Raw genomic sequence first — 24,689 nt, 5'->3', positions numbered from 1 at the left:
AGACTGGAAGAGGCCCAATTAGGCTGTGATCCATAGCCAATTAAAATTGCATACTTGTAGTTAATCCAATTTAATTGCCTGAGGGCAATTCACCATTAACATCTTCACATGAAATCAGCTTCAACAGCAATTGGGATGGATGAAGATGCTAGTGGCTCACTCTAACAGAGCATTGAATTAACCATGGTACACAACTGCTATTCAAGAGCATGTTGGCCAGCTCATGTTATCAACCAGGCAATTGTACCCACTTCATTAGATCGCTCTTACATATATAGGGCTAGGGATAATTATATAAGTTCCTATCAATTTCTGACAGGCGTACAACATGAAACCATCTCCGTTTCCAGAAAGCATTTTGGATGAAACTGGAGTGTTTTCACAACATGCAACCTTGATGTTTCACAACTTCTATGAAGCTTAGAAAGAAGCATGAATCTTCATGGTTAAAACAATACTGCTAACTTGCAGTAAAGTCTCAGTTGTGAGTCACCTCGCCAAAAATACCAGGATGGTATCAGGAACAACCACACTTACTTGCATTCCTGGGTTCTTAAACAACTCAGAACCAAAAGAAAAGAAAAGGAAAGGAAAAGAAAAGAAAGGGAATTTCCATACATTTAATTCCTGGAACATGCATCTTTCGAAGAGTGCATTAAAATGAGCCAAGCACAGCATTGACAAAGGCTTATAATCCAATCAAATGGTAACCAGGATCTTCTAAATAAGGCCATGCACAACTCTTCCCATGCTCGACAGAAAGCTGCAGCCAATCAATTTGGCTGTAGGCCTGCTTTGGTCTTCTTAGAGATGGTGAAGAGCTTAACATTCATCAAGCTCTTCCCTACTGAGTAGCCATCTGCAGAGGAAGTGGCAGTAGAAGGCACAACCTTTTTCAACACAGAATCTTAGGCTAATTGGAAAGAAGTTGCAAAAAGACTTTCCCCCCACATTAGTATGCATACATACAAGCAAGCAATCTTCCCACAGCTGTTCTAGAGCCATCCTGCAGTGTTAGCTCTACACATACAGACACTCACATGCCTAAAAATACTACAGCTAGTTGCACCTTGAAGCAGAGCAGAAATAAGAATTACAATGGGGATGTGTGTAAACAGATACTTGCATATTTCTAGAATATTTTCCTCCCATCTCAAAACATGCACTCCACCTGAGTATGTCAGTCCTCCAGTATCAAGCTAGCCACACACATCTTACAAGAAGGAGAAAGAAAAACTTCCATTGTTGGATAAGGAATGTTAACAACTACACTTTTGTACAAACTTACCCAAGAAGCTTCTCTTTGAGCAGACATGATCATCTCAAAAGAATATTTTTGCCAAGTCAGGTATGCAACGACAGGACTATAGGATGGAATCCATTATGAAAACTTAACTCTAGTACTGGTTGCTACCAGGATTGTACTTTTGTTTTTGTTTTGTGATACACAGATAATGCTGAACTGGTTTACTATCACATTTTATAGGCAGGATTGGCCCTTGCACACCCCTCTCAATCTTTCAAAACCAACTTGAAACACTTAATACCACTCAGTCCTTATGAGGCAATCACAATATTGTGTACAAGATCCATCAACTCGAATTATGCCGGGAACAATGCCAACAACCTGCCATCCTCCCAGAATAACTTTTCTTGCCCTAAAAGGAAGAAGCTATTCAGTTTTTATTCTAAGTTTTTAGTGTGTTATTCAGAAGTATTTATTTGCAAAGGTGCTTACAAATCAATATTCTTTTAATATGAAAGTAAAACAACTTTCTAAGTATACAGATTAGGTAAAAGAGCCCTTCTGTTATTTATGCCATCAGCAGTCTGGCAAATATTTTTGATCATGGAATGCAAAGACTTTTTTACATTGTAAATACCGGGATTGGGGGGGGGGGAGGATTCAGCAACATATCGAAATACGTAGCTAACAGAGGCGGCTGCATTTGAGAAGAGCAGACTTCCCAGTGGTTACTTTTAAAACAACGATTTCCTTCTTAGGAGTGTTTCAGAAGAGAAAATGTAATCATCCTACTTAACAGGAAACTTTTTCCCTCTGTACAGCCCAGAACACTAGGGCTCTTTGTCAAGACCATAGGTTTCAGTATGATCTCTGCTGTATGTAACATTGTTCTGGAGAAGGCAAATACACAACCAGCCAGCAGATCCTGTGTCCTACAGCCACATTTTATAAAGATGAAATATTGCTTTTCATACATTACTAAGACAGAAGAGAGGAATGATCTTTCATCAAGCCTGCTGAGGCATAGATGTCTGAGCTACTGATATACAAGGGTCTAGCATTTGAAAGAAGGTGCTCTTGAAACAAAGGAGGAAACGGGCTTTTCCAGGGAACAGAGTAGTTTAGACAACACTTACCGTCAGGAACCTCATCTGGCCGCTTCCTCTTCTCATAAACCACAATGATAACAACAAGAATAATTATCTCTGCCAGAATCCCCAGGAAGGGCCACAAAGGAGCCAAGTGGCTGCGAACACGTAGGATGGTAACTTCTGCCACAGAGCCGATCGGGTTTGTTGCATTGCATTCATACAGGCCAGGATCCTCATTAATCTGGAGATTCACAATAGTCAGTTCCGTATAGTTCTCTTTATTGGTGATAAAGAAGCGACCAGAACTGTTGTCAATCCCCTGATGAGAAGGAAGCAGAGGAACACAGGTGAAAACAAGAATTTCAGCAAGCACTGTACACAAGACAAGCTGAACAACTACATATTATTTTAACATCAACTATGCTTGACGTTCTCTGTTGTGCTCAACACCAGAGATGTGGGAAGGAGACATGGCAATCTCATCATGATCTATCACAGGCCACATGATAAGTAAACTGTTACCTGTACTAGAAGCACATGCTAATCCCAGGTGTGGTTTGTAGAATCTCTATTTTTATTTTTACTTTAGTTTTTATTTTGTAAGAGAACAAATAGTAGGGCAAGGAAAATATCTGCTTGAGAACATAGGGCCCAAACACACAGGCTGAACAGACAGGCTGCACTCTAGTCCTTAGGACTGGAATGTGGCTTTGGCACAGCTTCTGGCCTCTTAGGATGCATGCATCATTTAAACAGCATACCTCCAAAGTGACTCAAAGCAGCTTTATTTTGGCCTGTCTGTTCAGGCCCTTAAGACTTGCTTTCCCTGGGAAGAAACAGTACTGGAAAATACTTCTCCAAAGAAACTTCAACCATTATTCAAGCTTACCTAGTGGTGTTGCATCTTATACTCACCACAGAAAGCCCATTGACCTTCTTATACCACACCCAGTCAGGGTGTGGGTAGCCTAAAGATTTGCAATACATCATTGCCTCTTGCCCTTCATTCTTGTTCTCGCTTCGCTTGTGCCCAACAATATCTGGAGCAGCTAACATACAGACATGCAAAAGAAAAGAACAGGGTGTGCTGAAAAATTTATTCCATGTCTTCTGAAGACGTTTCAGAGGCATGCAGATATTTAAGTCACAGCACCATATCACATAACATTTAGTTACAAAAAAGTTTATTTATTTGTCAAAAGATAAATAAACTTCAAAGAATTTTTAAAAAGGACAATTTAAAGGTCAGTCACATAGCGCATGCTTTCTGATACAGCAAAGGATTCCTGCAAAAAGATGCTACGAGGCTTTTGCATGTTTCTGCTACCCAGTTACCTTAGTTCATAGTGAATTGCCCAAATGTGATTACCACTTAAAATGATTCAAAGAAGAAGCTGAATAATTCTTCCTTCTATTCTTAGATGCTATCTACTGTTTACCTCTCAGTAGTAAGCCTGCTCAGCAAACATCAATGCAGAGCAATCATGGAGAAAATGTGGACACATTTAGGCTTGAAAAGACTATATAAAAGCTGAATATTTCTAATTTAGAAGAATTACTCATAACATCCTTTGTTCCTTTAGAGAAAACTGTCACTTCAGTAAAACCTACTGAGTACTGATAACAAATTCCTTTTTTTTTGCTATACAAGTCCATGTACTATCTGCATGACATCACACATCTATGATTCATACTTAAGAAAACATACAATTCTGAAACAACTGAATAACTCGCCCAATTATCCAGTCTTCACAGAGAGAAGAGCAAAGATGAGAGGAGGATTGAGATAGTAATCTTTTGGTCTCTTTCAGCATTCCAGTCATTTATTTATTTGAAATGTCACATTCCAAAAGTCATATCTGGATTCTGATATCCAAAGATGTGGAAGCTAAATATGGGTAGTACTTAGATGGAAAGACATCAGGTAACTAATGATCTCCAGGTAGAGTAAAGGGGGGGGGGGAATCTGCTTGAATTTGTGGCGAATTGTTGCTGCCAGTCAAGAGTTGACAATATTGAGCTAGGTGAATTTATTACTATTTTGTACAGGGCCATAAGTTTACATGGCCCTTTCCAGAAACAAGTAACAATAAAATCCTGCCACCGGCGTACAATCTAGGGTGATATGATATAAAATGTAAACAGTTATAGTAAGTTAAGCAAATAAAACAATAATAGAAAATCACAAATTAAATCATAATATTATTAAGACAATATCAATATTATCAATATTAATATTATAATCAATATCAGTATTTCATATGTAAACAGAAATGTCTTTAGCTCGGATTTAAAACTAGTTAGCGAAGAAGCAATCTGAAGATCTACTGGGCGGCTGTTGCAGGAATACGGTGCGGCAAGTGAAAATGGACATAACTGAGCCAAGGAAGAGGAAACCCTTGGTTGGGTGAAAAGTCCAGTATTCCTGGAGTGAAGTTCACGAGCTAGTTGATAACAATAGTTTGACTTACTATAATGCTTCCTATGTTTTCCAAGTGTATGTTATGCCTTAATGGAATGGCACTTATTAATTCTTTTGTTTTTAAAATAGTTGTTTTAAAGCTCTATTTCCTTCTCCCTCCCCCAGATTCAAATCAGGGACCTTGTTCAGAAGCTGTACATAGATGAGAGTGAGGGTCAGTGTACACAAGAAGAGAATCCCATTTCTCTTGAACATCCAGTAGTAGCTAAGCTGTGCCAGGGCCATTCACTTGTCCATCTGTGTAACTTCCAAGTCCTGCTGTAGTGTAATACTTTGAGAGATTACATGAGATCAATGAACTGCCTGAGATGAACCTTCACTTAGCAGATGGCTTGGTATGCTTCAGTTACCACCTCTAAAACTCATTCGCTTTCTAGGCAGCTAATTATGTCACACGTGTCCTGCTAGGCGACTGCTGGGCCTTGATCTGTTAATCCAGTCAAAATCCAATCCGAGGCCTAACAGACCACAGGCACTGGAAGTTATTCAAGGGCCCACTTGCTCACTACTAAACACAAAGGAACACAGAATCGCCAGGAAAATTCACATGGGGGCAAGGAATCATGTTCACTAAAAAAAAGATACATAAAAATACAGCAATGAGAAGACATGAAAAATAGAGTAAGGGAAGTGCTAAGGTCACTGGCTCGAAGTTACAACTAAGCTTTACACACTTTGCTGCATTAAGTTACATTATGATTTGCAAACAAGACACAGAAACCACAGATCTTTTAGGGTCAAATTTATCTTCTTTGTTACAGATTTTATTTTTCTTAAAACTTTCCTGTGTTAAGAGCAGGTCTGGAAAAAAAATGTTTAACACCCCCCCACCCCAAAGAAAACCCAACAATTGTTGTGCATGTTTAAAACCAGAGGGTTACTTTGGTGACATAAACCTACTTCTGATCACCCAAAGCATCATTTCCAGAAGTGCTGGTGTGGTCTGCCAGGGGAGTGGAGGAGGATAAATGGGCCTCTTAGCCAAATGGAATGTGTGCACAGTGGCTGAACTAGACCAATATATAAGTTTTGTGTCAAAGATGGATGCCCAAGTTTAGTTTCTATTTCAGACCAGAGACAATATGGAAACTGACATTATATGCATATAGCGTGTTAACATGGCCAGCATCATCACTAGTACCTATGAGACTAACCGTCTACAAGATCCCTTTGCATACTGATATTTCAGACTGAACTTGATACGTCTCTGAATTCTATTCCTTGGAGCAATGGTGTTCATCGCCTTGTAGCCTCACATCACTCTCTCATAAACTGTCCACGTTGTTTAAAACATGGCAGTAAAAAGGTCAGACCTATGGAGGCAGTAGCTACTGCAGATTGACTTTGTTAATGCCGGCTTACTTAAGAAATAATGTCAGGCCAAAAATAAATAAAAATATTAAAAATCCAGTTTTTAGGATGGCTGAAAAAGTGATCTATCTTTCTTCTATACACAGATTACAAATTATGTTACAAAGAGGTTGTTCAAGTTAATCCAAGCAATTGGAGATATTACAATGCATGTTCTCCATTCTTCAGCGCAATGGTCTTCACTAACAATCAGATTCTACTTCTTGAAAAGTTTTCTTCTCAAGTAGTGGGGAGAAAGGGAGTGGTTGACTAATAGAAATCTGTATTTATACTTTCCTAAGTGTAGTTGGACCCCTTAATTCCAACAGATTTTAAGATACTGTATATGCTGTTTGAAGGCATTCACTGCCTCTTAGCAAGCCTGTGGCCAATTGTTAATCTCTACTGCGATCAAGCAACAATCCAAGACCTTTCCCCCTAATACGATCTAGCTTAAGGATTTCTTACACATTTCTGCTCCAAAGCCAGAGATGAGACAAAGGTTTGATAAGCAGAGAAAGAAGCTGTTCCTTCTAACACTGGATTTAGCTTTCCTTTAAGCTTCTGAGAAAGATGAGCAAGCGAGCCAGATACTACAAGCCACAACTCCAAAATTTAAATCCAACACTGATATAGATTTCTGCTTTAAGACATCACTCAATCATTATGCTTTAGATGAGGCTAATGCTTGAATTGATTGTACTCTTATGATTTCTGGATTAATTGGCTGTAGATTAGGAAGAGAAGAATTCTAATAATCTGGACAACTAGAAGGTCCTTTTGAAATCAGGCCATTTCTAAACTACTTGTGACCTCTTGTAGCCTACAGTCTGTTTTTAGCACTCATATACCTTGCCCTTGGGAACACGGTAGACCAAGAACTATACTCTCAACCATACAACATGCATGCATACACCCCACCGTTGCTTTGGCAGGTTAAAAAAGGAATCTAGACAGACAAAGGGTGAACAACAGTCTAGAGGTTGCGTTTCCCTTATCTGGAATTCTAAAATCCGAAGTTGCTCAAATGGGCAGTGCTTTCTGATGGTTCAGTGTAGACAAACTTTGTTTCATGCAAAAAAAATTACAAATATTGTGTATAAAATTACCTTCATGATATATGTTTATTTATTTATTTAATTTATTTATTATGGGATTTATTTATTCATGGGATCCCACTTTTCTTCCAAATGGGATTCATAGGATGTATACAAAACATGAATGAGTTTCATATTTAAATTTGAGTCCCATCTCCAAGGTATCTCAGTATCTGTATGCAAATATTACAAAATTAAAATAAATCAGAAACCCAAAAAAAATTCTGGTTCCAAGCATTTTGGATAAGGGAGACGCAATCTGTCCAAGGTGTAATTTCACCCAGTGAAATTCCTGAAATACTGTATGCAGCTCTCCACTCCCAATATTTTATTTACTTTGTGTGCTTTTAGACAGCAAAATCTGGGTTTTGCAAAGTATGAAATGAATTGCAAAGTACATCAAGGGAGTCATGTATTATGTATGATTTATTATAGTTCTATGCATGTAAGTCAGGCTTTGGATAAGGGGCGAGGACAGTACTACTGGAGACACTGTCTTCTGTTGCTTCCCTTTGTGTGTAAACTGGTTTCTAAATATGAGTGAGTATCAGTTTCTCATATTCTTTCTTTAAAGGAGGTCAATCCAATCTAGGTCCTACCTAGAAAAAATGCAACAAAATGAGACTTTTTTTTTTCAGAACAGGAAGTGTCCTAATATAGTGAGCCTTTGATATCCACTAGGATTTGGTTCCAGGAACCCCCCCCCCCCCATGGATACCAAAATTCAGGGATGTTCAAACTATCATTAAATACAATGGATAGTAAACTGATGTCTGTTATATAAATTGGCAAAATCAAGGTTTGCTTTTCTTTTCTTTTCTTTTTGAGTTTTCAAGCCATGGATGCTTGAATCCATTGATAAACAATATGTGGATATGGAGGGTTTACTGTATTTTAAAACAAACACAAAAGTGCTACAAGATCCCCAGAATGTCAGCTATGTTTTTATATTTTTAAAGAAATATTTATTGCTTCCTTCAATTGGCAATGTCCCAAGTTGCAACTAAAATTCAATAGCAAGGCTTTTTCAACAGAGCGGGAAGATTGCAGGGGGAAAAATGGCCTTGGGCATCATATTGTGACCAGCATGTTGTATGTTTCCCATCCATGGTTTAGCTGGAAACATGCAGCTCACACAATTCATATACTGTACAATTCAGAAATGGAGGTAGCTACATATTTGTGTAACTTAGAAAGTACTAATCAATTTTGAGACTCATAGGTTTAGCAGTTTCTGCCTGTCTAAAATGAGTTTTTTCTTAACACCGTGAAGATTATTAGGAAGTTCATCCTCAGTGAGAAAGCATTCAAGGGTGATTCAACAACTGGACCATCATATAGATGTCTTGGGTCAGGCAACATACTGTATGATTCCCCCATCCTCCAAAATACTTCAATACTTGAAGTACTCTATTCTAAGTACTTGAAATCCCCAAAGTATCAGGAATATGTATATTTTAGCTCCCTCACAGTATGTTTCTGTTCTGTTATTATGTTAGCTAGGCAGTATAGCTCACCACTGAGCAGCAGCCTTGCGCTGACTTAATGTATCAATAAGCAAATCCATATTGATTGATACTTTTTTAAAGCAGGGTCAAACTTGTGCTCTCCCTCTTTTCTGTAGGATAACAAAGATTTTAAATTGAAAGTTTCAAATTGTAATTTTCACTTAACCAAGACAAGGTTTTGATGCTCCCTAAGAAATAATAATGGCAAACTTATGTGAAAGAGCTGAAATGGAGATATACTTTCATACACATTCACCTCACCAAGCAAACATGTAGGTGTTTTTATTTTGCTCAGAATTATGATGCCCCAGCTGCAAAGAAAATGTAAGATCATCCATGCTAGATTAGACTAAAAGTCTACCCAGCCCAGCATTTTGTTCATGCAATGGCCAATGGAGATTCTTCCAAGAAGCATACATTACCTACTGAAACCCACAAGCAGGACACGAGTGCCATAGTACTTTTGAAGTTGTATTCCCAAGCAACTGCTATCCAGTGTCTCTCACACTGGAGGTAATATAGAGCTAATTTGATGAGTAAGCACAGATTTAATTCAACCACCTTTTAAAGTCATCAAAACTAGTTGCCGGTGTAACATATTCCATAACTACAGAGTGGAATCTGTTATGTTTGCAGGGGCGGAAAGTCAAGTAAATAATATCCCAGTCCTAATGGCATCACTCTTGGGGTCAGAATGAATTGAGGACCCAGGGAAAGATGAGGAAGTAAGTGTAGTTAAAGCAGTACAACTGGTCAATAAAGAGCAGTTAACTACATAAAAGTCTTTCAGCCAGAGTCCAACTGAAGTGGGCTACAAATGGATGCAGAGCACCAACTGGCTGATAAAAAGTCAAAAATGGATTGAGGGAGGGAGAAAAGGATCCTGGCATTTGAACAGAAACCACAGAACTTGCACTGCACTGCTCTTTTCCAGGATGAAGAAAGAAAATTAGGCAGCAGTTTGTATACTGTGGCCAAGGAGATATATTTGAGTGTCCAGCAGGAATTTCCGCATCATTTCCTGAGCGATCCACAAGGCACAGCTCAGGGCTAGGCTGTAAGGTGAGAAACATATTTTCTTCTTTAGGGAGATTAAGAAACTCTTAGGGAGTTGCAGTTTAGAAACACTGGTTTTTAATGGTTGTAATGAGTTTGTTTAAAGTGTTTCATCAAACATATTTGGGGGCATTAAGGAGAGTGTAACAGTATGGTAAAAAGCACTTAACTTTGGCCCGTATGTACCTCAGAATCTGTCCGGAGCAGCGACGGCATATTTTCCTCTGCAGGGAAGCCGCAGCTGCCAAGCCACGCACCTTCCCTGCAGAGGAAAAAGAACCCGCAAAAAAGCAGGTACAGTACTTTTAAAGCTGCAGGGGCGGCATAACAAGTGTGCCAGTGGTGCATTTGTTACATAAGTGTAGAACGACAACGTGCGGATGCCGCGCGGTGCTTATGTAACAATGGCGGTGCCTGTGTACACAGGGCACCGCCATTGTTATAGCGCTGTGGTGCACTAGGGTTAGGGACCGCACGGCATGTGTACCATGCCTATATTAAGTTTTCTCTTGGCGAGTTAACCAATTACAAGAGCCAATATTTACTTAAAAGTGTGGGAGACAACTACTTATGTAGCAAGAAAACTGTGACATGGCAAGAACTAAAAAAATGGGATTCCAGAGGAATGATATAAATAAAAAATGATTAAGAACACAGCTACTAAGGAAAAGAAAAATAAAGTAGTACCTTTCACTTCAATAGTGGCATTTGCTGAAGGGGAGTTCTCGAATACAAACACACACAAATATTCCCCTGAATCATCTAATCTGGGCTTCGGAATTCTGCAAAGGGAAGAAACATAGATTAGAATAGCTGACAGGACAAAGATGTGATGACAATCCAATCCAAACCAGAGCCCTGGTGGTGTAGTGCTTAAATGCCTGTACTGCAGCCAATCACTCACAAACCATAAGGTTGTGAGTTCAATACCAGCCAGGGGCTTAAACTCGACTCAGGCTTGCATCCTTCTGAGGTCGCTAAAATGAGTACCCAGATAGTTGGGGGCAATTAGCTTACACTTTGTAAACCACTTAGGGAGTGCTTAAGTGCACTGATAAATGGATTAGAAATGTACATGCTATTGCTACACTTGCTGTGACAGGGAAACGTTGGATTCATTCACCAAGCTTCAGAAATCTTCTTGAGTATCCAACCAGAATCAGCTTAAAGCAATTCCACATCTGACTTTCAGTAGGTAGTGGGAGAGGCCCCAACTAGATCTGGAGTTATAGTTCCCACCAGCAATGTAGAGATCACATTGGTTGACCCCCTATGAACAAACAATGTGCTTCCAAGAAGTACAGTCCTGAAACCAAGAAAGCCCTGTTCATGCAAAACAGAATTAATAATTCTATACTGATGGAATTCTAAGGCTTTTTGTCCTGATTGTAACTGTTGCAAGATCTCTAAATAGTTCAAAGTGGAACCTGAAACAAACAGTTGAAATGTGGAAAATTGCACCATGTTTCAGTTAGTCATGTCCATTCCCACAAAACTCCATTCCTTCTTATAAGTTCTAGCACTTCTCAGACTGAGAAAAAGAAATGATATCATGCAAAGAAACAAGCAACCCAAATCACTTAAAGAGCTGAACTGATAAGTCAACTGGCAACATCTTGGTACAATATGTGGCATGGAGTTCAGCAAAGCAGAAGCAAGCTTTCTATGATTCTGTGCCCTCAGACAGCATCAAAATTCACAATAGCTGCAGTTTCTGAAAAACTTTTCAAAAGCAAGTCCACCTAGCAATCTCTCCACATCAGATTCATTGTAGGTTACCACAGCTTGAACTGTCATGAAAAGCCCTTGTACCTCAACAAGAAAAATTAACATCTTAATCTGATTAAATAAAGCAACACACATTTCCTGTTATGTCTGCCATCAGTACAGCTAGAGCAAAATAAGCCAACAGATATATTTAGACTTAGCATCAGGTTCTTCATGCAGTGGGCAATCTATGAAGAACAGGCCATTTTCCTGAAACTTTAAGCGTAAAGAGATATATATTTTAAATGCATTTAATTAATTAACAAGTACCATCTGGACTATCATAACCCTAGGATACCAGCTGAAGGCCTTCAAGGTCCCTGGATCATATGATAACCACAAAAATCTGAGCTGATGACAATTGAAATATTTTTGAAATTGAATTTCAAAAATAACTTCCTTGTGGCCTCCAGAGCACCATCTAATGTAGTACATCTCTTTTCTAGGTTCTCAGATAGAAACAAGAGACAAAGTTCTGCAAGTTTTACCCCCCCTCCCATCCCTCAAAAACTTGAAACACATCCAGTAAAATAGAGAATCTAAACAACTAACTATCCCTAGACTTGATCAATTCCTTATTGCCAATGTACAAACATACTTTCCTGCTTGCTTTGGACTAGGAGGAAATATGTCACATTGGCAGAGAACATGAAAGATGCAATGTATTTAGGAAAGCTGTATATATTCTAGCTCTTTAAAAAACAGGAATAAGGCAATTCTACAACATAGACAGTGTTTATCTACTCCAGTTGCAGCTTCACAGAATCTAGAATTCGTAACAAAACTACTTTTTAAGAACTTACTTGAGTTCTGCAAAATCTGTAAGTTTTCTACTGTCTGTAACCTCTTCACCATTTTTCAACCAGTAGCTGTTCAAGAGGATGCTGGGACTTGTTGTGAGGTTGCACTGCAGTGTGATGGGAGGTGAAGGTATAACAATGGTCACCTCATTACTGGCAAGGATCTTGGGCTCTAGAAAAAGAGGGCACATTAAAAAAAATGGTCAGACTCTACAGACACAAATGCTGGTGGCACATCAAAACTAAAGGGATGAGGAACTGGGAAAGGGAAGAGAACTACACATGAAACACAGCTTCACTAGCTTAAGAGACATCAAATCATACAGTCAACAGCTGACCAGCAGAGGAAGGCAACAAGGACCAGTTCCCCTATGTGAAGGGAAAAAAGAGAGAGAAAAGAATAATGAAATACATTTTGGGACTCTTGCTCTTTAATTTGGCCACAATCAAGATGAAAATTCATAATGGTTTTGGCATTTTATAATAGATGAGACACACTGAGGAGCTGTGCAAGTGTGATCAGCTCCAACCACAATACCAAACATCTCAAAGCCTGTATTAATTTAACCTTGTGTGTACACAGATACACATCCCTCCATCCCGTCTACTTTAGTAAAAGATACTCTCTGGATATTCTCACACAATTCTGGATCCAGAGCCAGATTAATGTTTGCTGAAACATGAGCTATCCAAGTTACCTCCATAAAATGTGTATTACTGTAACAATTATTTTTAAAATATATATATATAGACGCCCTTCATAATTATAGGGCCTAAATTACAGTTTACTTTGTACATAAATCTACCATTGTCTACACCTAAAACTCTTGCTGCAAGAGAAACAAATCCCAGTAAAACGTAGCATGTTTTACGACACTACTAAAATACAATGAATTTTTCCAAATTGAATTTCCAATTCCAATTGTCTAAGAAGCTAGCAAAGAAAATGAAGCCATTAGATACTTCAATTTGCACATAACTTATAAAAAGAAACCTAAAAGGAACCAATTTCCTATTTCAGGCATAGATGTGGAAACTTTTTTTAAAAAAGGAAAGTGACATGGCAGACTCTGATACAAGTTATGAGGAAAGTGAAAATATTTGAATGAAAACACACTGTATCAAAATAAGTAATTCTGTAAGACGCACAAACCCCTCCAATATCAAAAATATGTAACAGATCTATTGCTCTAACTTTCTGGGCCTAAATCCAACTGCCAGTACCAACTAGACTAGACCCATTGAATCTACAAGAAATCAATGCCAATGACTATGTAAATGCCGCTGATTCAATGGATCCACTCTAATTGCCATTAATAACTGAATTTAGCCCCTTGTATATTGAGGTCAGTAGGGAGAAGCTCCCATTACAGATAGCCCCAATCATATTAATTTAAAAGGACAGAAAATGTAACCATCCTGTCTGCATTTCAGGATTATAGTTTGGATTACTTTTAACTCCCCCGCTTTAAATCTGGGGTCATCCATGCTGTACTTTGTTTTGTGTGATATGCATAATCAGAACTGATGCTTATAAACCAAGCATGGGAAATGTATATCCTTCCTGATGTTGTTCAACTGTACATCCTATCAGCCCTACTACCACTAGATTTGTTGGACAAGGCAGATTAAAAGTGTAATCTAACAATAGCTGAAGGACCACACATACCCCATTGTATATCAATATATTTAACATAAAACTAGCACTGATAATATATGAATAGTTTTCTAGGACAAGCCCTGGTCACCCCACCCCTTTTGCACACTCCTACTACTGTATATGTAAGCATTTCAATAGTAAGTTATCTGTAGGCATCACTGCTCTACATTTGCAAGGCTGATATACACATGACAGTGGAAATGTATACAGCTTTCTTTTCATTGCTGGGCACTTGAACCCTCATAGAAGTTTGAGATCAGGGAGACTGAACCAGTTACCAAAATGTTTATCTATCTGTCTCCTGTTAAATGTAAGATGCTGCAAATGATCAAAGGTGCAGCCCATGGAGAAAAGGGGCTTCACCCTCCCTTCTTATTTTCCCAGTGTAAATTTCAGCCGTCGCCCCATCTATTTTGGCAAACATGCAGATACAAGAAATCTAGAAGAAGCAAAGAAGTTAGGATTTAACTCATAGGTTCAGCAAAGCTCTTCTTCATTGTTAGCTGAGGTTTCCATATGAGGCACACAGAAAGCATAAATGAAGAAATACTCTCTCTGTGAGCATATTACTGCACAATCCTTGGAGGAAGGAAGCAAGGGCATTTTACTTTATAGAACAAAAGAGAACATTATGCACAATAAGCCAATCTCTCTTTTTCATAGCTGTGCTTTATATTCACCCAGTTTTTTAATATTCAGTACTACCAGAAAGAATGCCTATTTATCCTGGATGGTTTTATAGTATCATTAGTGTTGTATTCATACAGTCTGAAGTTGTACAAACACCAATCTGCAAAAACATTCTCAGATGGAGGTATCGACTAAAGGGAAGAAAAGTTTTCTGATGGTTGTTTGCATTTGACACTTGTCATTTCTGCCTTCTTATAGTAATAAACTTTACTGCTTTAATATCCACCGTGAATCTTGTATTGACTCCTGGTTATGCCCTTCTCCTTTCTGGACCATTTCCCATAACTAGCTGGTTTAGTTTTCACACAGATACCCATAACCATTCTCCCTTCTTCAGGAACAAACCCAATAAAGTTTCATCACAGCAAATGAAGATTTTGAGGATGTTTCAGTCTTTTCTACAAATTCTGTTCCTGCTATAATCCATTGCAACTCTGTTCCTGCAATGAAATGTGTTCCTCTATTCATGAAAGGGTTATGTTCAACACACACAGCAAAGCTATTTGAATCCTTTTCTTTTAAAAACTCTTCAGTAAATCATTTCTTCCCAGTCCAAAGTCTGATGCAACACATAAATCCATATAATTTTAAAACATACTATGAACATTAAAAGCAACATACAAGAATTTCAGAAGGTGATTGTAATTTACTTCTGATCAAGAGGGTTTCATTTAATGTAAATGCTGTTTTAATACACATCCTAACTTGTGGGAAAGAAAGTTACTGCAACAGAGAACAAAACAGTAGTTACTGCAATAGAGAACAAAGCAAATTTAAGACATTTATGCATGTCTTGTTAAGTATAAACTACTAACTACATGACTGATAAAATTAGCAAGATTAAGTACATATTCCTAGTGTCCTGGAATAAGTATACATAGAACATCACTAAAACTTAAAGTCAGTTTTACTTTAGATTGAGAAATTAGCAGTGTAACAAATCCCAAGAATGCAGTTCTTCATGAAGTCCAGGAAAGGTCCTATGAAGATATAGTTTTTATATTGACCATGACCATGATGCGAAGTCAATGTACTTCTTCTAATCCAGCCTGATTACTATGAAATCTCACAATGAATGGAGGGCAGGAATAGAAAGTTAGCAACTAGATTTTCTCTCAGTCCTGTTTTTACAGTGTCGTTGGCACCAAAGTATTATAAATTCATTTCTTCCACATAAGATTCTTGCACATTATATAGGCATAAAAATAAATAAAGCTAAAATGAGTAGGCATCATAGATAAAAGGGACTTGGTAAGCAAGTTACTATTGTATCTGCAAAATAATGCACTATTAATATTTGCCAAAGACACAATCAGGTCTGCCTAAATAGGAGCGATGAAGATGCAGGGATTACTTTCCTAGTGACTGTTTTACTATTTTTCCAAGGACAGGGAAACGCAAGGTAGAAGGCATCCAGTGGGGTGAAAGCATGTAAGACCTGTGAGGCAGCAAATGGACAACTAAAGATTATATTATACAATTCCAGGATTTAAAAAAACCTATAAATGTGTCTTTTTGACATGCACTAAAATGCCATAACAACACTGTAGAACTGATAGTAGATCAAACTACTAGTTTTTATTGACTCAGTTTCTCAGAAGACCTACAGCAATTCAGGACAGGTAATTCCACTAAGGAAGGGTGAGAAAGAAAAGAGAGGATGATAAGCCATGGGGGGCAAGGCCTGGACAAAAACCCAATCTTGGACCATTATATTGTTCTGCTGATACTATGGCAATCTTTTTCCCCTTCTTTGACCTGCTTAGGCAGTGCTCTACTGTGTCATATGAGCACAGCCAGGCTACTATATTCTCCACCCTTACATTTCTTCCCCCTGCCATACATACCTGTTCAAAAGAAGAAAAAACATACACAAGCTGATATACCAAATTGTAAGACAATTTATGTTCTTTCCAGAGCAACTGTAATACTGAACAAAATCAGTCTGTTATAATTTTAGATACTTTCTTTTGCTGAACATTTTTATATTAAGACAGAAAATCTGAGACTATAGTTTTTCTATGATTGAGTTATCCTGTCAGCAAACAAGTCATGCATCATTGCTGATCACTGCCATCAAGTTGATTCTGACTTATGGCAACCCTATGAATGAGAAACCTCCAAGTCACACTATCAATGGCCCTGCTCAGCTCCTGCAGACTCAGGCCATGGCGTCCTCGACTGCGTTCATCCATATGTAATGTGGTTTCCCAATTTTTCTACATCCTTCTACCTTACCAGGCATTATTGACTTTTCTTATGAGTCATGTCTTCTCATGATGCAGCCAAAGTATGACAGTCTCAGTTTAGTCATCTTAATTTCTAGGAAGAGTTCTGGCTTGATTTGATCTAGGACTCATTTGTCTTTTTAGCAGTCCATGGTACCCGCCATGCTTGCATACAATAAATTACAAAGCAGAGGCTATAATGACCAGGTAGTAGAAACCAAACAAAAAGAGAACATTTCCACATATGGTCCTGTCCTTTGAGGTCAATTGACAACACTCTTTTGCAGGTTGTATCTCTGTATGCGAATTGTGTGATAGGAACACAGGAACAGGGTTTCTCTATAGCTTAACTTAGATTCCGGAACTATCTGAGAGATATGGATAAGATTAAATTTCAAAAATTAAAAACTGAATTAAAATTGTTAACTGTTTGGGGGAAATATGCTGAAGAAAGGTAGCATATGTATGCCCTTCAAAATAAATAGAAGAATGCCAGTAGATGTATGTGATAACATGAGCAGTAATGTGAAAAGGTTAGAGTTAGAACAGTTGTCCAAATCCCATTTTGTTATTGGCTCCTGCTTTCTAGTAGTCCTTGTAGTAGAGACTGGATTCAAATATTTAGGAACAGGTAACTAGCCACTTCCTAAGGCTTGTAAGCTATAGGAATAAATTCTTTTCAAATGGAATAGCCTTGTTTTTAACAATGGTTTAGCAAAAATGGCCATGCCTGATACTATATATATGAAGAACATTCAATAGTTTACTTCTAAATCTCAGCTCACTTTTGTATTTATATGCTACTTTGCAAATTGTTTTCTAGTCCTATCTCCTGCCATGCAGGAATACACAACTGCAGCACTCTGAAAGATGTCCACTCCATCCTTGTTTAAAGAACTCCAAATTGTGTTAATCATGCTGATTCGAAGTAAAAATCCAACATATTTTTGTGTCAAGAAATATAATTTGTTATGGGAGGTGCCAGCTCAATGGACGCTGAATGGTGCAGACATAAACATCATGTCTGAAGTTGTAGAGATACTCTATAATAGAATACAATTCTGTTTCTACTATCTGTACAATGCAACAATTAAGAACCTACCTTGCATATTATTTGTGAGAAAGCAAAACTGATTTACACAATAAACTGCTTTAGTAACCAAGTGAAATATAAATTATAAGACTGTGTAACCAGCTATGATCTTAGTTTATATGTAGGGATGCTCAACTGAATGCTAGATGAATTAGAAGGTGGTTGCTCCTGGCTATCATTTCTATGTGTAAAGTAAGCAGTGGTGTTCATTTTTAGAGAGTGGCCAGGGAATCAGTTCTGATGGTTGTTAAGCATTTGTGCAATCAAATATCTGACTAAAATGGGAAAAATTAGGCTTTCACATGTAACAAAACCCAAACAGGAAGGTTTTCTACAGAAGTCTATGAACTCAAAACCATGTGAATAAGGAAGGCATTCCACGAGATTCGAATGAAAGAAAATAAAGAATGGTTAGAAATGGTTAGATCAGGGAATAACGCAAAATTGAAAAGGCACTCATGAAGAAACCAGCATTAGGAGAGCAGGAGCCTAGTATAAAAAGTAAAAGGGAGGGAACAAACAATCCAATACTGTGCTTGTTTTCACAGAGGAACTACAAGTCAACTCCACCGACACTCCCCAGTCCTTTGATCCTAGGAAGGAGGAGACACAGTAAGAAGGTGGCAAACACAGTAAGGCACCACAACTAGAGGAATCATCTGGGGTTCAAAACCAAAAAAACATAACAAAGACAATAGGTAGGTGATACTAAGGGTCACAGGTGAGGGGTAAGGGTCACTCGACTCCCTCTAGATACTACAGTACTACTACTGTAGGGTACTGAACTCACTCTGAAGGACGCTTATGGTAGCCTGGGCTCGTATCCACGTTATGGCAGGATTTTGCCTCAAGTCATTCCTTCTGGGATCGTTGCTTGCCCTGCACTCGTAAGTCCCAGAGTCTTCCAAGGTAAGGCGAGTAATTCTCAGCACGCTCACGCCATTCACCCCGTAGGCAGTGTTAATGGTGACACGGCGCTTTCGAGCACCATCCCATAGCTGTTTGAAAGATTCAGCCCGGTTGACTTCAGCATACCACCACTGGATCTCTGGAGTGGGGTTCCCAACCACGTCACAGTACAGCTCAAAGGCGTCCCCCGTGAGTTTAGTTTCTGACATGGGCGACTTGACAAACCCAGCTAGAGGGAGGGGCAGCAGAAATGCAGTGACAGACCAGCAGAAAAGAACAGATCTTATAAAGAAAGCAAATGAATTACAGAAAGAAAGAAAAAGAGACATGCCCATCTAAGACAGCAGCTATTGCATGACTTATAGAGAAAAGACAGTGTTTATAGCTTGCAGAGAGCTTTAGTTTGGATAGCAACCTTGCAAAAAGCTTAGGTTGTGGGATACAAGCCATTAGCTTTAAGAGTTTTACATAGTCTGTAACAATCCTTCATAGGAAGTTGGCTTGAAGAGGCCATAGCTGGAAAATGTAATGCATATTTTGTTCACCTCTTGAAATGCCTAAATAATAGCTCTGAAGGGCAATGTGGACAAAGAGTTGGGTGCATGTTATATTTCAACAAGAATTATTGAATTAAATGCAAACACATTTTCCTGCATTACAACTTTTGAGGTTTAAATGGCAGTATTAGAAAGAGACATAATTTGTTGGCCACCATTTTATTCTGTGTCCATGATGCAGAGAATCCAGATATATCAAGTGACCCAAATTTCCTGCAGCAGACAACTGCAAGAGCTTCTAAGGTGCAGTGCTCTCAGCAGAGATTTATATATATTAAACAGTAATTGTTCCACAGAGACTGTTTAGATATTAAAGTTCTCATGTTCCAATGTTTTCTACACATTTACACACACCAACTGGTTGTACTGTAATATTAGGCTCTCTGGACTACTTTCTTTCAATAAACTTGTCATAACTGGTTGGTATACAGCATATCCTTATCTAAGGCTGTTGCCACACTGGAGAAATAAAGCAGTTTGACACCACATTAACTGCCATGACTCAATGCTATGGAATTCTGGAATTTGTAGTTTGGTGGGGTAGCAGAGCTGTTTGACAAGGAAGGCTAAATAGCTCACAAAGCTAGAAACCCCAGAATTCCATAGCATTGAGCCATGGCAGCTGAAGAGATGTCAAACTGCTTTATTTCTGCAGTGCTGCAGCATCCTTAAAGAAGGCAAAAATAAAAGCAATATAAATCTTTTTTCACACACTGATTCCTTTAGGCAGCTGACCCCACAAAGAAAGAGATTTGTAAGAGTCCAATATTAGTCATCCACTCCTCCTCTACGACCACCCCAAACTGGGAACCAGCTAACATTTTCAACCAATATTACCTATTCTTGATTCTACACATTTGTGGGAAAAGTACTTCATTATTTTTCTGCTATATGAAACATGAAGCAGTTTTAACAACACATCATAAATCAATAAAAACGAAATCCAGTGTATTATATCAAGTCACTTTAAGCACCAAGACTGCTACTCATTTTTATTCAAGTACTGACTGATAAACAAGGGCAGAGAGAATGAACAAACAATTTTCCCAGACAGCCACTACATTAAGAGAATGCACTAAGAGTAGGTTAGGCCTCACATGCCTCACCAGGCGCTGATCATCTCTAGGCCACTTGACTACTTCCTATTATATGATAGGGTCAACAAGTCTGTCAAACAGCGAGCGTTCAAGTTCCAGAGTACAGTATATGCAAGCTATAGAACGGTGTGACAGTGTAGTATTTCTGAACGGGTTACACACACCAACACACAATCTCTCCAGGTTCAAATATCGAAATATAAAACTCACTGGCTAGCTTTGGACAAGTCACCCTTTAAACTCATTTAACCAGCCTCCATGCTTCACACCTACCTATATTCCCAGCTAACTAGGTCTAAACACAGAACTAGAGTGTCACAGTATTCTGCCATCATTCGCAGCCTGGCCAAAATCTGTGATCACAAAAACCCTGCACCTTACCCCAATAGGAACAATGGCTGACCTTCCCACAAGTCTGAGCCACCCAAACCCCCAAAACAACAACAACAAAAAACCACAAAAACGGCTGATAGGATTTTATTGACTTGACCAAGGATGCTGGGGAAACATCAAAAAACTTCTAGAACAGAGCCAAAGCCCAACCCTCCCCCCACCAAAAAAAAAAACCGAGAAATGCCTTGTTGCACCATTTTTACTAGAATAAATTTGTTATTACAAATTAAAATCATTTGCCATTTATGAGGGAGTTTGAAGAGTATAAAAACAGAAACTTCCACAGCCCTAGTATCAGCTGAGGTAATTATGTCACATAAACCGTTTGTTAGCTGCCTTGATCAACTTCAACTCATGGCAGCCCTGCAGATGAGATATCTCCAAGACCCCCTGTCCTCCACTGCTCTGTTTAGGTCTTGTAGATTCAGGTCTGTGACCTCCCTAATTGGGTCTGGCTGTGGTCTTCCTCTTTCCACTGCCTTCAACTTTTCCTAGCATTATTGTCTTTTCCAATGAGTCATGCTTTCTCATGATGTGGCCAAAGTACGGCAGCCTCAATTTAAACATCTTTGCTTCCAGGGAAGAGTTCAAGCTTGATCTGTTCAAGGACCCATTTGTTTGCCTTTTTGGCCATCCACGATATCCTCAGCACTCTTCTCCAGTACCACATCTCAAATGAGTTGATCTTCTTTCTGTTGACTTTTTTCACTGTCTGGCTCCCACATCTGTACATGGTGATGAGGGATACCATAGCTTGGATGACTCTGCCTTTAGTAATCAGTTGTATGTCTTTACACTTTAGGATCTTGTTTCGTTCTTTCACGGCTGCCCTTCCCATTCCTAGTCTTCTTCTGATTTCTTGACTCCACTCTCCGTTCTGATCAATGTTTGATCCAAGGTAAACTAGTGATACTCAAAGTGGTGATCCTTGGGGCGTGAGCATATGCGGAATTCCTCTTACACGGGGGGTGGATCCAGAATGGATCCCCCACGTAAGGGAAAGTTCCTATGGTATCTTAAATTTTAGAAAAATATTTATAAAATACAATGTAACTACTGGAAATGTAAAAACAGACAAAGGTTTACTGAGAAAAGTTCACTAGCCATGTGGGTTTTTTTTATGTGCATTACTTGTGCACTGCAAGGTAAATCAGTTTAACAATCATTATCTTGATCACAAGAAAAGCATTAATACCCAACAAATGGAAGGCAAAGCTTCTGGATTTTTATATACAGTATATATATGTATGTTTGTATTTGGATGGACATCACAAAATCAGAATTATATATGTGGAGTAATGTGTTCCAAGATAATCTGAAACCAGATGCTTTCCTTTCCTTAATATCAGAATTATTTTTTAAAATCCAAATGAATATTTATTTATTTATTTGATTTTTATCCCAAGTTTCTTCCTAAGAAGGACCCAAGGCGGAAAGTTTCCTCTAACATCATTTACTTACTTGTCAAACATAACCACATTGTAGACATTGTATAGATTCAAAGATAAACTGTGATTCAGTTTCTCACTACCACTACATTAAGAGAAATTAAACATTCAACTTTTACCCAAGGTGTTGCTAAATGTAAGAGGTAAATCATTTGTTTAGGACTAATGAGTTTTAAGTAGGCATAAAAACAGTCGAGAAGAAGCTCAACAAGTATGCGAAGCCCTGCATTCATGTTCTAATTGTGGTTCACAATTTCTATCCAGCAAGGCTCATAGTAAATAAATAATGTCACTTAAAGGAATCATCTTACTGGATAGCTTTAATATTGTGGAAACATAATACAACCCTGTGTGGCTATACTATCATGCTGAGCCACTCCTAGTCAGTTCTGCGGAAGCTGTTAAAATATGCATAACCTTAATATTAATGCAATTCAGTTCTGCTGTATACACCCCTTACTAGGTAGCAGGGAGCTGAAACATTTTAAGAAGTGAGTTCTGTTCTGGTCATATTTATCAGTCTCTCTCATCTCTTTAAGTTTTAGCTTTGGTACTAACAAACATAACTATACTGACATATACTGTACTGAGAATTGTTTGCCTACATTGACAAACAGTTATAGCACGTTCAGGTTTGTCCCTAAATGAAGGTTAATTTAATTTACAGATTTTTTTTGGGGGGGGGGTTATAAAAACTTCCAAAGAAGGGAACTCCATCACATTTCAAGGGAGTGTATTCCACTGTCGAACAGCTCTGTCAGAAAGTTCTTCCTAATACTGAGGTGGAATCTCCTTTCCTCTAGTTTGAATCCATTACTCCAGGTCCTATTCTCTGGAGCAACAGAAAACAAGCTATATTATATCTCCAAACTGGTATGCACCTGCAATTCTCTGCACAGCAGGCCCACCAAGGTAACCTGTTATAGCTTACTCAGGAACCCAGGATAAAATAATTTCCTGTCTGGATTCTTTTGCATGTACTGGAAGACTTAGTGGTGGTGTGATTAGAAATAATAGCTGGCTATTGAGCTGCATGGGTGTACATCACATACATTCAAGAAAATGAACTAGAAATGCAGAAGAACTGCAAAATGCTGGAAGAGGACTGTGCCACCCACAGAAAGCATAATTTTAGTCAGCCGGGTATATGACTCAGGGATGCAATGCTATATACACTTACCTAGCCATAGGTCCTACTGAATTAAAGTAGATACGGTATTTTGACTGGTATTATGTAACACTTACATAATCTTTAGAAAGAAAAAACAGCAAAAAATGTTTTACAGTATGTTTGGTAAGGAGAAGCAGTAATAAGACTTGATGGATCACCAACTGTGCTTGCCTGACTTCTAAGATGAGAACCAGAAAAGAGCAATTTATTTTTCACTAGTAAACAGCAGGATAACTTAAATATTACAAACTCTAGACTATTTAGGTCTGGTAGATGTATCTTAAGTACTATCTTACTTCAATTCAATACTCAAATGACAACTAAGAAGTCAGGCAAGCACCGTTTGCAAGCATAGTCACAGCAATCTAACAAGTTTGACCATTGCAAAAAGGCAATTGTGTGTACCTTATGAGACACAACTTTTCAGAAGTCTGTATTGCACTATATAGCTGTTTTGTTAGTTTTTTGTACATTACTGCAATGGCCAAAAACAGATCTTTGGAAAAGGCAGATCTCAGAATCTTACTTTTAGGAAGGAGGCTTAATTGTATGTCTAAGCAGAAATAAAGACCATATCTTTATGACATATGTGTCTAAAGCAAAGCTTTAATTCTAATGGAGACTAAACTCACTGATGGTATAAAGATGCAATTGTGAGAGGCAATTCTGCCATGCCCCTCTCAAGCTATTTTAAGCCCAAAGGAGGCCCATTTCCCCATCCACACAATAATCTAGAAGCTGACTTCTGATTTATTTCCCAGTAGGGGGGAAAAAAACCTTTCTTGGTCATAAAATGGGTTAAGGAACATGGCGAATTTGCCTCCTATATACACCAGGGCACGTGATTAAAACCTTTTTTAAAAGACAGGGATATCATAGGGTATGAACAACCCTCCAAGATCCCATTTAATACATTATCTATATTTGGACCTGGACAGCGGTAATGCACCTCTGGTAGTTTTGCAATGCTTGTTCAGAGGGGTTTTGTTGAGATCATTGGCCACTAAATCTTCCTGGGTTGCCCTGCTGGCATGAGGTGACTCTTC

General features: G+C 38.5%; 1 protein-coding gene across 2 annotated transcripts in view; it reads right to left on the bottom strand.

Annotated features, from left to right (window-relative positions):
- The window catches only part of NPTN (neuroplastin), a 47,490-nt gene that overhangs the window by 12,419 nt on the left and 10,382 nt on the right, over positions 1-24,689 (bottom strand). For both annotated transcript variants that reach the window (XM_042472512.1, XM_042472513.1), the window contains exons 2-6: positions 18,859-19,206; positions 12,401-12,569; positions 10,518-10,612; positions 3,253-3,386; positions 2,383-2,656 (exon numbers count right to left, since the gene is read on the bottom strand). In XM_042472512.1, the coding sequence (XP_042328446.1) occupies positions 2,383-2,656; positions 3,253-3,386; positions 10,518-10,612; positions 12,401-12,569; positions 18,859-19,206 (1,020 nt within the window). The remainder of the gene's footprint in view (positions 1-2,382; positions 2,657-3,252; positions 3,387-10,517; positions 10,613-12,400; positions 12,570-18,858; positions 19,207-24,689) is intronic.

The sequence above is a fragment of the Sceloporus undulatus genome, chromosome 6, assembly GCF_019175285.1.
Source record: "Sceloporus undulatus isolate JIND9_A2432 ecotype Alabama chromosome 6, SceUnd_v1.1, whole genome shotgun sequence".
NCBI classification, from domain to species: Eukaryota; Metazoa; Chordata; class Lepidosauria; order Squamata; family Phrynosomatidae; genus Sceloporus; species Sceloporus undulatus.
The sequence above is the reverse complement of the archived record's forward strand: the minus strand, read 5'-3'. Positions and strand labels throughout refer to the sequence as shown.